Source organism: Rana temporaria, chromosome 7, assembly GCF_905171775.1.
Source record: "Rana temporaria chromosome 7, aRanTem1.1, whole genome shotgun sequence".
NCBI lineage: Eukaryota > Metazoa > Chordata > Amphibia > Anura > Ranidae > Rana > Rana temporaria.
In genome coordinates, this window is record NC_053495.1 from 66600674 (window position 1) to 66614209 (window position 13536).

At 46.4% G+C, this 13536-nt stretch overlaps 1 protein-coding gene across 4 annotated transcripts in view; it reads left to right on the forward strand.

Annotated features, from left to right (window-relative positions):
- Positions 1–13536, forward strand: part of PLA2G6 (phospholipase A2 group VI) — a 157083-nt gene that overhangs the window by 82255 nt on the left and 61292 nt on the right. For all 4 annotated transcript variants that reach the window (XM_040359537.1, XM_040359540.1, XM_040359535.1 and 1 more), the window contains 3 exons: positions 9921–10084; positions 10628–10778; positions 13088–13224. In XM_040359537.1, coding sequence (XP_040215471.1) covers positions 9921–10084; positions 10628–10778; positions 13088–13224 — 452 coding nt within the window. The remainder of the gene's footprint in view (positions 1–9920; positions 10085–10627; positions 10779–13087; positions 13225–13536) is intronic.

Below are 13536 nucleotides of genomic sequence, written 5' to 3' on the forward strand. Positions count from 1 at the left end.
TGTCCTGTCTTCTTCTCCGTCCGTCCGCCTCCTCGTCCGCATCTTGGGTCTTCTGCGGTCTTCTTCTCGGTCCGCCGGCCTTCTCGTCCGCATCTTGTGTCTTCTCCGGACCCAGCGTTTGAATTGTAATTGGCCGCCGTGTTCCCGCTCCTGGGACCCGCCCCCCTCTGACGCCACAAGTAAACTCCTTAGAAGGTCATGTGCGTCAGAGGGGGGCGGGGTCACAGAGCGTCACACAGCGGGGGAATTCAATTTCAATCGCGCCGCCCGGAGAAGAAGTTCCCGCCGTGTCACACTCATGTGACCCCGCCCCCCTCTGACGCACATGACCTTCTAAGGAGTTTACTTGTGGCGTCAGAGGGGGGCGGGTCCCAGGAGCGGGAAAACGGCGGCCAAATCAAATTCAAACGCTGGGTCCGGGGACGAGAAGGCTGGCGGACCGAGAAGAAGACCGGAGAAGACACAAGATGCGAGGAGGCTGGCGGAAGGACGGAGAAGACAGGACAAGACAACGGGCAAGATGCGTGACCAGAAGGCTGAAGGACGGACGGAGAAGATAGAAGAAGACGTCGGGCAAGATGTGGACGAGAAGACCCGAGAAAGAAGCAGCGGAAGAAACCCGAAGGAAAGAAGAAAAGAAGATTTTATTAAAAGATTTGTCAAAAACCGGCTACTGTCATTTTTAACACTTTGACATTTTTTTTGGGGTGAAATGGTAGAGGTACAATGTACCCCATTACCATTTCACATAGGGGGGGGCCAGGATCTGGGGGTCCCCTTTGTTAAAGGGGTCTTCCAGATTCTGATAAGCCCCCCGCCCGCATACCCCCACAACCACCGGGCAAGGGTTGTGGGGATGAGACCCTTGTCCCCATCAACATGGGGACATCCTCCCCATGTTGAGGGCATGTGGCCTGGTGCAGTTCAGGAGAGGGGGGGGGCCGCACTCTGTCCCCCCCTCTTTTCTGCGGCCGGCCAGGTCAACGTGCTCGGATAAGGGTCTGGTGTGGATTTTTAGGGGGACTCCACGCCATTTTTTTTTTTCAATTTGGGGTGGAGTTCCCCTTAAAATCCACACCAGACCTGAAGGGTCTGGTATGGATATTTGGGGGGACCCCACGCCATTTTTTGGGGTTTTTTTTTACGGCGGGGTTCCCCTTAATATCCATTCCAGACCTGAAGGGCCTGGTAATTTAATTTGGAGGGACCCCCTTTTTTTTTTTTTTTTTTTTTTTTTTTTTTAATGAGCAATGACTCTATTCTTTATAGCCATGAGTACTTTAACCACTTGCCCACCGGGTTAATTCTGGCACTTCTCTCCTTCATGTGAAAATCACAATTTTTTTGTTAGAAAATTAATCAGAACCCCCAAACATTATATATTTTTTTTTAGCAGACATCCTAGGGAATAAAATGGCAGTCATTGCAATACTTTTTGTCACACCGTATTTGCCCAGCGGTCTTACAAGCGCACTTTTTTTTGGATAAAAATCACTTTTTTTAATTAAAAAATAAGACAACAATACATTTTGCCCAATTTTTTTATATATTGTGAAAGATAATGTTACGCCGAGTAAAATGATACCCAACATGTCACGCTTAAAAATTGCGCCCGCTCGTGGCATGGCGTCAAACTTTTACCCTTTAAAAATCTCGATAGGCGACGTTTAAAAAATTCTACAGGTTGCATTTTTTGAGTTGCAGAGTAGGTCTAGGGCTAGAATTATTGCTCTCACTCTAACGATCGCGGCGATACCTCACTTGTGTGGTTTGAATACCGTTTTCATACGCGGGCGCTACTCGCGTATGCGTTTGCTTCTGTGCGCGAGCTCGTCGGGACGGGGCGCTTTAAAAAATTTTTTTGGGGTTTTCTTATTTATTTTTATTTAGTTTTATAATTTTTTACACTGAAATAAAAAAAAAAAAAAAATGATCAGTTTTCTTCCTATTACAAGGAATGTAAACATCCCTTGTAATAGGACTAGTGTGTGACAGGTCCTCTTTATGGAGAGAGGCAGGGTCAATAAGGCTGGAAAGCATGGTATTGAAAAAAAAAATAAAAGATCTCATGCAATCATGTTCGTTCAGCACAGTGGTGTAGTGTATAGCACTTTGACCTAGCAGCAAAAGAGTCGTTGGTTCGAATCCCGCCCGTGACAGCATCTGCATGGAGTTTGCATGTTCTCCCTGTGCCTGCGTGGGTTTCCTCCCACAATATAAAAACACGCTGTAAATCGGTTCCGGTCTAAATAAGCCCTAATATGCAGTAGTATATTTAGGTTTGGTTCTGCCCTAGGCCTGACTACATATCTGCACCTCCTAATAGAAAAATGACCCACCCCTTCCTGTCAAGGTCACACCCTGTTTTTGTATAACCCCGCCCAGTAATTTTCAGGGGACCCACACACTAGTTCTGGGGGGGCACTGGATTCCCTTAACCACTTCCATACCAGGCACTTACGCACCTTCCCGCCCAAGCCAATTTTCAGCTTTCAACACTGTCGCACTTTGAATGGCAATTGCGCGGTCATACAACACTGTACCCAAACAAAATTGGCGTCCTTTTTTCCCCACAAATAGAGCTTTCTTTTGTTGTTATTTGATCACCTCTGCGTTTTTTTTTGCGCAACAACTAAAAAAAGACTGCAAATTTTGAAACAAAAAAACGTTTTTATTTTTTTAGGTTAATTTTTTTTTTGTAAATAAGTTTTTCTCTTTCAATTACGGGCACTGATATGGCGGCACTGATGGGCACCGATGAGATGGCACTGATGGACATCGATGAGGTAGTACTGACGGCACAGATGAGGTGGCATTGATTGGCGGCGCTGCTATGCGGCACTGATGGGCACTCATAGGCGGCACTGATGGGCACTCATGGGCGGCACAGATGGGCGGCACTTATGGGTGGCACTGATGGATACTTATGGGCGGCACTTATGGGTGGCACTGATGGATACTTATGGGTGGCACAGGTGGGCACTGTGCATGGATGGGCACTGTGGGGTGGCACTGATTTTCCCAGTCAGTGCCCATTTGTGGGCACTGATTGGCATCTTTTTTCTTATTTTTTAATGCTTTTTGTTTTTTTGTTCTATATTTTTTTTGTTTTTGCACACCCTGGTGGTCCAGGGTGGGCATCCCTGGTGGTCCAGTGTGGTGATCCGAGGGGGGGCTGCGCTGATAAACAATCAGCGCGAACGCCCCCTGTCAGGAGAGCCGCCGATCGGCTCTCCTATACTCGCGTCTGTCAGACGCGAGTGAGGAAGAGCCATCGATGGCTCTTCCTGTTTACATCGTGATCAGCCGTGATTGGACACGGCTGATCACGTGGTAAAGAGTCTCCGTCTCCGTGAGAGACTCTTTACCGAGATCGGAGATGCAGGGTGTCAGACTGACACCCCGCATCACCGATCGCCGCGCTGCGTGCCCCCACAGGCGCGTGCGGCATGAAATCCTGCAGGACGTCCTGTCAGGATTGTGTAACCACTTCCCGGACGTAAATCGGCCATAGGCTGGGCGGGAAGTGGTTAATTTGCATAGTTTTTCTCTCACTTCCTGTTTGGCTCTGGGGCAGGAAGTGAAGGCAAATCTCCCCAATTGGACACAGATAATACAAAATAAACTGACAGGGCCTATAACCCTCCCTCACTCTATCCAAAATTAAAGAAAATAAAACTTGTTGATTATAGTTCTTGTCAGGGGCGGACTGACCATTGAGTCACTCGGGCACTGCCCGAGGGCCCCATGCCACTAGGGGGCCCCATCCGGGTTGCCAGGCTCAGTAAAACCAGGGACAGTATGTAAAAATCTGTGTTTTTTTTAGATCTGTCCGAAAATGACATGCTTTTAATGTGAATATCCCAAGATTTTAGCTGCCCGCCTCTGCACTACCTCCTGGCGTGGTGGTCATCTGTAAGCCAGAGGGGCCCCATAATCTTCTATTGCCCAGGGGCCCCATGAGTTGTCAGTCCGCCCCTGGTTCTAGTTTAAGCACAAATTTCATAGAGTTTTATTGAGAGCCCTAATAAAATATAACCATGCCAATAGGCCAGGATACAGCGTTGCTAATATGTAGGAATGTGTGTGTTAGAGCACCCCACCCAATGTTAACTAAAAAATTATTAATTTGCAAATAAGTATTATCTGCTCATTTTTTTGGGGATGTCTGCACCCCTGATAGTGACAACATTTGTGAGGTGTCTTCACCCTTTCTAATTCATTCACTTCCTGTCACATAGCCAAACAGGAAGTGAGGGTAAAACCTTACTAATATATTTTCTTGGGGACACAGAGATCAATCTAAATAGTTTCCCATTATGTAAATTGCACTCTAGCATTTTGCTGTGTACACCCCAAATTATTAGGGATCTTGGACTTTGGGGTCCATTTACTAAAGGCAAATCCACTCCTACAAGTGCAAAGCAAGGAAGAAAACAAAACAACTTTGCTTCTACAGGATTGGATGTTAAAACCATCAGTGCTTCCTCTCTGATTTTCAGCAACTATGCTTGTACTGCAGAGTGGCTTTGCCTTTACTAAACCCCAAACTAAATAATCATTTGGGGCAGGGATCCTCAAACTACGGCCCTCCAGCTGTTGTAGAACTACACATCCCATGAGGCCTTGTAATGCACTGACATTCACAGACATGACTAGGCATGATGGGAATTGTAGTTCCTGAACAACTGGAGGGCCGTAGTTTGAAGACCCATGATTTGGGGTGTACACAACAGTGCTGGAGTGCAATTTGCTTAATGGGGACACTAGTTAGATTGACCTGTGTCCCCAAGAAATTACACTGGTAGGGTTTTAACCTCACTTCCTGTTCAGCTGTGTGACAGGAAGTGAAGCCAATTTTAAGAAAGGGACACAAAGCTCAACACAAAAATAAAAAAAAAACACAAAGCAGGGGTTCTAACACTCACTTGGCTTCCCTCAAACACCCACAATTTGAATAGGATTGCCTTGCGCTAGATTTAAGCACAGTGCTGTAAATCAGCACGTCAAGCCTGTCCACCAATAGCAACCCCCCCCCCCCCCCACAGGCCATGTTTGCAGGTTTTCCTTCATCTTGCACATGTGCTTTAAAATACAGTCTGGACAGCAATTCTTGATAAGAGAAATCCACAAAACATGTCCTGTCGGGGGTACTTGAGGGCTGAGGACCACTGCAGAAAAAATAAAATACTTACCAGTTTTTGTCTTTAAAGTCATGGAGAATAAACATGGCAAACATTTCATGATTACACACCAGGAAAGAAGCTTAGACAAAAATCACACATAATTTGTTAGGCCCTAACCTAGTTCAGCTGCAGCTGTCAACATATGTAGCATGAAAAAGTAACAAAAGACAAACTTAACAATTTTAAAGTAATTTTTATTGGTCAACAAAACAAGGAAAGCAAAAAAAGACAAACAAACAAAAATACATTTCAAAATTCTAAATAACCATAGCTTCACACATTTTTCATAAAATAAGGCCACATAGACAAATACATCAAAGTGAACATCATTTAAAAATAAACCAAAACCATTGGCAAAATAAAACAAAACCCATGCAACAAACCACATTTGTGTTTAGCAACAGCATTTCTGCCAGCCTGCCCCTTCTGAGGGCAGCTGAGGACTGATCGATCCAAGCTTTTTATAACAGTGCTAGTAATGAAGCAATTGAAATCACATGAACAAATTGCAGTCTCTAGTTTGGGTGAGCTTGTAATTGGGCACACCTGCAATTAACCCAAACCACGCTCTATGAGCATCCAATGAGTGTTTTTCACCTTTTAAAAAGAAAGGATATTTTTTTTCTAAGTGTTTGAGCATGCTCAGTTCATCACACATGTAGGAACCAAGCTGCAATGGAATGAGAGCTTTTTTTTTTTTGTTTCCCCTGATCTGATGCTTTCCAGCCTGAAGGGGAGGTGTTAAAGACAGAAGTAAACACGCACATTTAATAATCTATTTGTGTGAAAAAAAAGGTTGCCAATTTTGTTTGGGAGCCACGTCGCACGACTGCGCAATTGTCAGTTAAAGCGACGCCGCGCCGAATCACAAAAACTTGCCCGGTCATTGACCAGAAATATGGCCTGGGCTCAAGTGGTTAAAAATTAACAAAACACAAAAGTGAGCCCAATTTTTGGGGATAATGTGAAAGATGATGTTACACTGAGTAAATAGATACCTTACATGTCACGCTTTACTATTGGAAACACTCCTGCAATGGGGCCAAAATGAATTCCGTGAATATCCCCATAGGCAACCTTTTTCTTTTTTTTCCAGGTTACCAGTTTATAGTTACAAAGAAGGTCTAGTGGTAAAAGTATTGCTCTCGCTTTAACGCACGCGTCAATACCTCACATGTGTGGTTTGAACGATGTTTATATATGTGGGCGGGACTTGCGTAAGTCCCGCCCACATATGTAAAAATTATTTTTACTTTTTGCTATAATAAATATCCCCAAAAATATATATTCTAAAAACTAAAAAACCCCTCAGTTTAGGCCGATACGTATTCTACATCTTTTTGGTTCCAAAAAATCGCAAATAGCGTTTAGTGTTTGGTTTTTGCAAAAGTTATAGCGTCTACAAATTTTATTTTTTTGTTGTTTTAACTAGTTATTGGGGCGATCAGCGATTTTTATCGGTACTGCGACATTATGGCGGACACATCGAACACTTTTTTGGAACCATTGGCATTTTTCTAGCGATCAGTGCTGTAAAAAATGCATTGCTTACTCAAAAAATGCCACTGGCAGGGAAGGGGTTAACACTAGGTGTGAGGGAGGGGTTAAATATGTTCCCTGGGTGTGTTCTAACTGTAGGGGGGGGGGTGGGACTGACATGTGTAAATGACAGATCGCTGTTCATGAAGGGGAACTCCAGACCCCCCCAAAAAAAATAAGGTGGGTTCCCTCCAGGTGCATACCAGGCTCTTAGGCTTGGTCTGGAACATAAGGGGTTAAACCCGCGCAAAAAAAAATAGCGTGGGGCCCCCCCCAAGATCCAAACCAAGCCCTTATCCCAGGCACGCAGTCTGGTCAGACAGGAATGGGGGTGGGGACGAGCGAGCGCCCCCTCCCTCCTGAGCCATACCAGACCACATGCCCTCAACATGGGGGAGTGTGTGCTGTGGGGGAGGGGGGCACTGCCCCCCCACCCCACAGCACTCTTGCCCCCATGTCGATAGGGACAAGAGCCTCTTCCCGACAACCCTGGCCGTTGGTTGTCGGGGTATGCGGGCGGAGAGCTTATCAGAATCTGAGAGACCCCTTTAATAAAGGGGTCCCCAGATTCCGGCCCCCCACCCTATGTGAATGAGTATGGGGTACATCGTACCTCTACCCATTCACATGGGGGAAATGTAAAGTAAAAAAAACACACCACACAGAATAAAATATTTTATTAATCTGCTCCGGAGCCCCCCCTTTCTTCTTTAGCTCTCTTAGAAGGGGGGGGTTTCTTCTCTCCCGATCTTCCGCCGGGACCCTGGGCTTCGGTGATTTCTGCCGGGGGAGGGCGCCATCCCTCGGTCCTCTCCGGAGCCTTCCGCCGGATGCCCCCACCCCATTTAAGCTCTTTTTCATTAGGGAGGGGCATCCGGACTTCGGGGTCTTCTGCCGGGGGATGGCGCCTATCCCCCGGTCTTTCCGGTGCCTTCCGCCAGGGTTCCGGTCTTCCTGGTCTTCTGCCGGGGGTGCGCCAACTCCCCGGTCTTTTCTCTTCTGTCTTCTCTGCTCCCTCTTCTGCCTGGCTCCCCCGCGGAGCCAGGGCTTTCTTCCGTCTTCTTTCTTCTCTCTTCCTTCTTCTGCCTGTCTCCTCCGGGAGCCCAGGGCTTGTCTCCGCTGTCTTCTTCCTTCTCTTCCATTCGATGTTGACACGACGAGGTTCCGCGCTGACATGCCGTGTCAGCGGCGGGCATGGACTTATATAGGGTAATGCCACCATGTGACCTCAACCCATGTGACATCACATTCCCTGGGCATGATGGGAATGTGATGTCACATGGGTTGAGGTCACATGGTGGCATTGCCCTATATAAGTCCATGCCCACTGCTCAGACGGCATTCCAGCGCCGGACCTCGTCGTGTCAACATCGAATGGAAGAGAAGGAAAGAAGGAAGAAGACAGCGGAGACAAGCCCTGTGCTCCCGGAGGAGACAGGCAGAAGAAGGAAGAGAGAAGAAAGAAGACGGAAGAAAGCCCTGGCTCCGCGGGGGAGCCAGGCAGAAGAGGGAGCAGAGAAGACAGAAGAGAAAAGAGTTGGCGCACCCCCGGCAGAAGACCAGGAAGACCGGAACCCTGGCGGAAGGCACCGGAAAGACCGGGGGATAGGCGCCATCCCCCGGCAGAAGACCCCGAAGTCCGGATGCCCCTCCCTAATGAAAAAGAGCTTAAATGGGGTGGGGGCATCCGGCGGAAGGCTCCGGAGAGGACCGAGGGATGGCGCCCTCCCCCGGCAGAAATCACCGAAGCCCAGGGTCCCGGCGGAAGATCGGGAGAGAAGAAACCCCCCCTTGTAAGAGAGCTAAAGAAGAAAGGGGGGGCTCCGGAGCAGATTAATAAAATATTTTATTCTGTGTGGTGTGTTTTTTTTACTTTACACTTTCCCCCATGTGAATGGGTAGAGGTACGATGTACCCCATACTCATTCACATAGGGTGGGGGGCCGGCATCTGGGGGCCCCCTTATTAAAGGGAGCTCGCAGATTCCGATTAGCCCCGCCCGCATACCCCGACAACCAATGGCAAGGGTTGTCGGGAAGAGGCTCTTGTCCCTATCGACATGGGGGCAAGAGTGCTGTGGGGTGGGGGGGCAGTGCCCCCCTCCCCCACAGCACACACTCCCCCATGTTGAGGGCATGCGGTCTGGTACGGCTCAGGAGGGGGGGGCCGCTCGCTCGTCCCCTCCCCCATTCCTGTCCGGGCCAGACTGCATGCTTGGGATGAGGGCTTGGTTTGGATCTGGGGGGGACCCCCGCGCCGAATCGGCGCGGGTTTAACCCCTCACGTTCCGGACCAAGCCTAAGAGCCTAATGTAGCCCTGAAGGGGGACCCGCGCCGATTTCAAGTTTGAAATTTGGCGCCGAGTTCCCCTTCAGGGCTGAAAACAGCTCGGAGATTCCCGTGCGCCGCGTCACGCAGCGCATTCACGGGTACGCCGCTTGGTATTTACCAAGATTTTCACGGCGTACTGACAAGGCGCACGGGAATCCCTGACTTTTCTCTCTGCGCATGCCTAGTATGCAAATGAACCTCCCGAGGTTCAGGCGCACTGTGCAAGCGTACGGGGATCTGTTTTCAAAAAACACTTTCCCTTTCAATTCGGCCCGCCAAACACTTTAAAACACATGTCACTTCACTTCCCCTGCATCCCCCCACCTCCCCCCCTAATAAACTCCCGCCCAAACCCCCGCAATTTACAGTTTAATGTGCCGTGCGCCAGGTCTGTACTGGTGCACAATGCACCCTCTCCTGGGCGCACGGAGCACATTAGTAACTAGGGAAATACACTGCACTAGCAGCGTATTTCTTTAGTAAATGGCCAAACGGCTGCTACTCCTGCTTTTACTCCATGAGTCATGGAGTAAAGGCTTGGTAAATCAGCCCCAGTGTGTCTCGGCCCCATCCCCTGCTCCCTCTTCACAGGATATGGCTGCTCCAAAGTCCCCTATAAGCACTGGATCAAGATAGGGTTCAGGAAAGTGTTTAAGGGGGAGCAACTTTTGAAATGTGTTTTTTTTTTTTTTATTTTAAATAATGCAGAGAATGCATGAAGGTAAAAAATAATCACTTTGCCTCTATAATCACTTTAAACGGACAGCTCAGTATGTAGGGTTTCTTGTATTATACCATGCTATACATATTTGTAAATGACCAGCTGTATGGCAGAGCTTTTAACTTGACTCTTCTTACCTGCAGACATGACAGGCTCCTGTGCTTGGATGGAGGAGGCATCCGGGGGCTTGTTCTTATTCAGCTGCTTATTGCCATAGAGAAGATGGCGGGGCGACCCATCCGGGAGATCTTTGACTGGGTTTCTGGTACTAGCACAGGAGGTATCTTGGCACTGGCCATAGTGCATGGTAAGTTATAGCAGTGTTTCTCAACTCCAGTCCTCAAGGCGCCCCAGCAGGTCATGTTTTCAGGATTCCCCTCCGATGAAACAGCTGTGGTAATTACAAGGACTTAAAACTGATCAAATCACCTGTGCAAAATAATGGAAAGCCTGAAAACATGACCTGTTGGGGCACCTTGAGGACTGGAGTTGAGAAACCCTGCGTTATAGTATAACTGCAACTGAACATGGGAACACACTTATGAAATATAAATATACTTTGTGTGTGTTTATTTTTTTATATATAAATGTGTGTGTATATGTATATATATATGTGTGTGTGTGTGTGTGTGTGTATATATATATATATATATATATATATATATATATATATATATATATATATATATATACTGTATATAAAAAAAATCTCTATTTGGACATACATTTTAAGAATAAAGTCAAACATTAAGATGACCACCTCTGAGCCTGGGCTCCCCCAGACCTGTCTGCTACTACCTGCTGTTTAATAGATATTTTTAGTCAGCAATTCTCTTTTGTGTCTTGACAGGAAAATCAATGGAATACCTCCGCTGTTTATATTTCCGCATGAAGAATGAAGTTTTCTGTGGCTCACGCCCCTATGAGTCTGCCCCACTGGAGGAGTTTCTTAAAAAAGAATTTGGGGAACAAACAAAGATGACAGATGTGACACACCCTAAGTCAGTTTTCCAATTTGTTATATGCTATACTTATACTGTATATGTCTGCTCCTCTCTTGTTTCTCTCTTTCTTCCTTTCCTGATTTCTGCAATAAGGGCTGGTTCACACCAGAATCTCACTGCAGAAGGGAGACACGGCTGTGCAAAATCACGTACCTGCATGTGATTTTGTTCAGCTGTGTAGGCGGTGCGCGCCTGCTCCTGAAGCATCGCTCCCGCTGTGATTGGACACAGCGGGAGCTAATCAGCAGGTCTGGCGATGGCTGCCGTGACCCACCAAACGTTCAGTGGAGAGACCGAGCAGCAGTCTGCCTTTGTAAACAAGGCAAACCGCCGCCCTTACTAGTAAAAAAAATAAAAATTCCATAAATATATCCCATAGTTCGTAGACGTGATCATTTTTGTGCTAACTAATCAAAATGCGCTTTTCGGATTTTTTTTTTACCAAAAATATGTAGCAGAACACATATTGGCCTTTTTTTTGTTGTTGTTTATAGCGCAGAAGGAAAAACCCACATAGGTGATCAAATACCACCAAAATAAGCTCTATTTGTGGGGGAAAAAAAAGGCACATTCATTTTATGTGGGTATTGCATCGCATGATAGCGCAATTGTCTGTTAAATAAAACGCAATGCCGTATCGCAAAAAATGGCCTGGTCAGGAAGTGCGTAAAAACCTTTCGGAGCTGAAGTGGTTAACAATGTGTTGCCACTTCCAGCAGATTGCAAAGGTAGTGCGTTTTTGAATGAGGTGCGGAAAATGCATATGGTCTTTCACGCACTTCTTGTGTGAACAAGCCCTAAAGGGACTGCATAGTAATTGTGTACATACGTTCTCTAATTACATTTTTTTTGTTTAAATGTAAACTGTTGCATGTGAAAATGATGTAGTCTTTTATTCAGCCAGCAGGTGGCGCTCTGGTCATCTTTGATTGCTTTCTCTATTTTTACATGTTTAATAAAGCCTGTTATTGAATTTGGATGGGTCAGGATGAAATTTCAACACAGAAATGTAATAAGATCAGTGACTCATCCCCCTATCAGACAGCTCACTAGGAAGGTTCAGTGAAAGAAAACTGTGGAAGTTACTTCTGCTGTGCTGTCTCTTTAGTTATCCTATGGTTTTCATGTATTTGGTTTTTCATGTATTTAAACAAACTTTTAAAGGATATAACCTAAAAAAAAAAAAAATTACCTACCCCAAGTCTTTATCATTCCCACTTATGTCCCACGTCCCTAAATGGTGCACTTTTTACGTTTTTAAGTTACCTTTTATAAGATAAAATTGTTACATGTATCAGAACGGTTTCTTTATCCATGGAACCATTCTGTTAACCCCCCCCCCCCCCTTAACCCACTCCCTGCTTTGATGGTCAGTTGCAATGCAGTTAACCCCCACCCCACATGGGTTGTCGGTGACAGGTCTGTTTAACCTTATTCAGTGTTTACTTAACAGATCCCATGCTTCAGCACTGCTCTCCCTAATTTAACCCAGGTTGGGAGATCGCTCTGCCTGACTGTACTGGCTTTATTTTAGTGCCAGGTAAAGTATCCCAATACCCACCATCCCGCTGCCACTCTGCAAAGTGCTCAACAGGTAGATGGACCCTTCCCAGGACGCGGTGGGTTTCACAGAAAGCTGGCAGGCTGCACATGGCCTGCAGCCCTCATGTTGTGCACCAGAGTCCTAGAAACACTACATCTGTTCACATGAATTAAAAAAGGCCTGTCCAATGTATAGCTTACTGGCCAAAGCACAGCCTGGGATGGCCCAATAGCAGGATGAACTTCAGTTTCTAAGCTACAGTTAAGTGTAATGCCTAGTACACACGTATGGGATTCCCAGCAGTAAAAAGTCAGCGGGAATCCCAACAGGAAAACTGCGATGGAGCTTTGGTCGGGAATCCCGGCCGTGTGTATGCTCCATCGCAGTTTTTCACATAGGAAAACTGCCTGGAAAAAGACACCGGGAATCCCAGCGGGAAAAAAGAGAGCTGGTTCTTTTTTTTCCGGTAGTTTTCCTGTTGGGAAAACTGCGATGGAGCATAAACGCGGCCGTTTTTTTCTGGTCAAAAGCTTTCATGGCAGTTTTCCAGATAGGAAAACCGGTCATGTGTATGAGGCATAAGTGATGTGGAAGGGCCCAATCAACACTTCCCAACTGCATTGGGAACATGAATGAACGGGCAAAACAGCCTTCGTATTCCCTATACAGGAGCAGGAAATACAAGCATGCCCTGCTTTCCCGCATTATCGGATTCACAGTACACTAACACGATCCCTTAATTTGGCCGTTTGTTTCTCTGCAGGGTAATGGTAACTAGTACAATGTCAGATAGAAATCCAGCTGAGTTGCATTTGTTCCGAAACTATGTTCCACCCGAAACTGGCCGAGATCCAACATTCAAGAGTGTTGCCTCTTTCCGTCCTGTGACAAGGCCAGAAGGTAAATGAAAAAATAAGTCTGTTGCATAAACATTTTCTATATTAAAATACATTTTCACCTTCCTCTGTAACAAAACTGTAAGGACTAGTTTACACTTGTAGTCTATTGGATAGATTTACACTTATAAATAGGAGGTTGAGCAAAGGTGAAGTTGGGGTCACTCCACACCTGCCCTGCAACCATATACAATGAATGCGCTTGTGGCACAGTTATGCAGGATTTAGGGCCAGTTCACACTACTGCGTCTTCAAAATCGCGCGATTTTACCACTATTTTGTGGCCGCGATTTCAGGGAATGCCAGTCTATAGAGC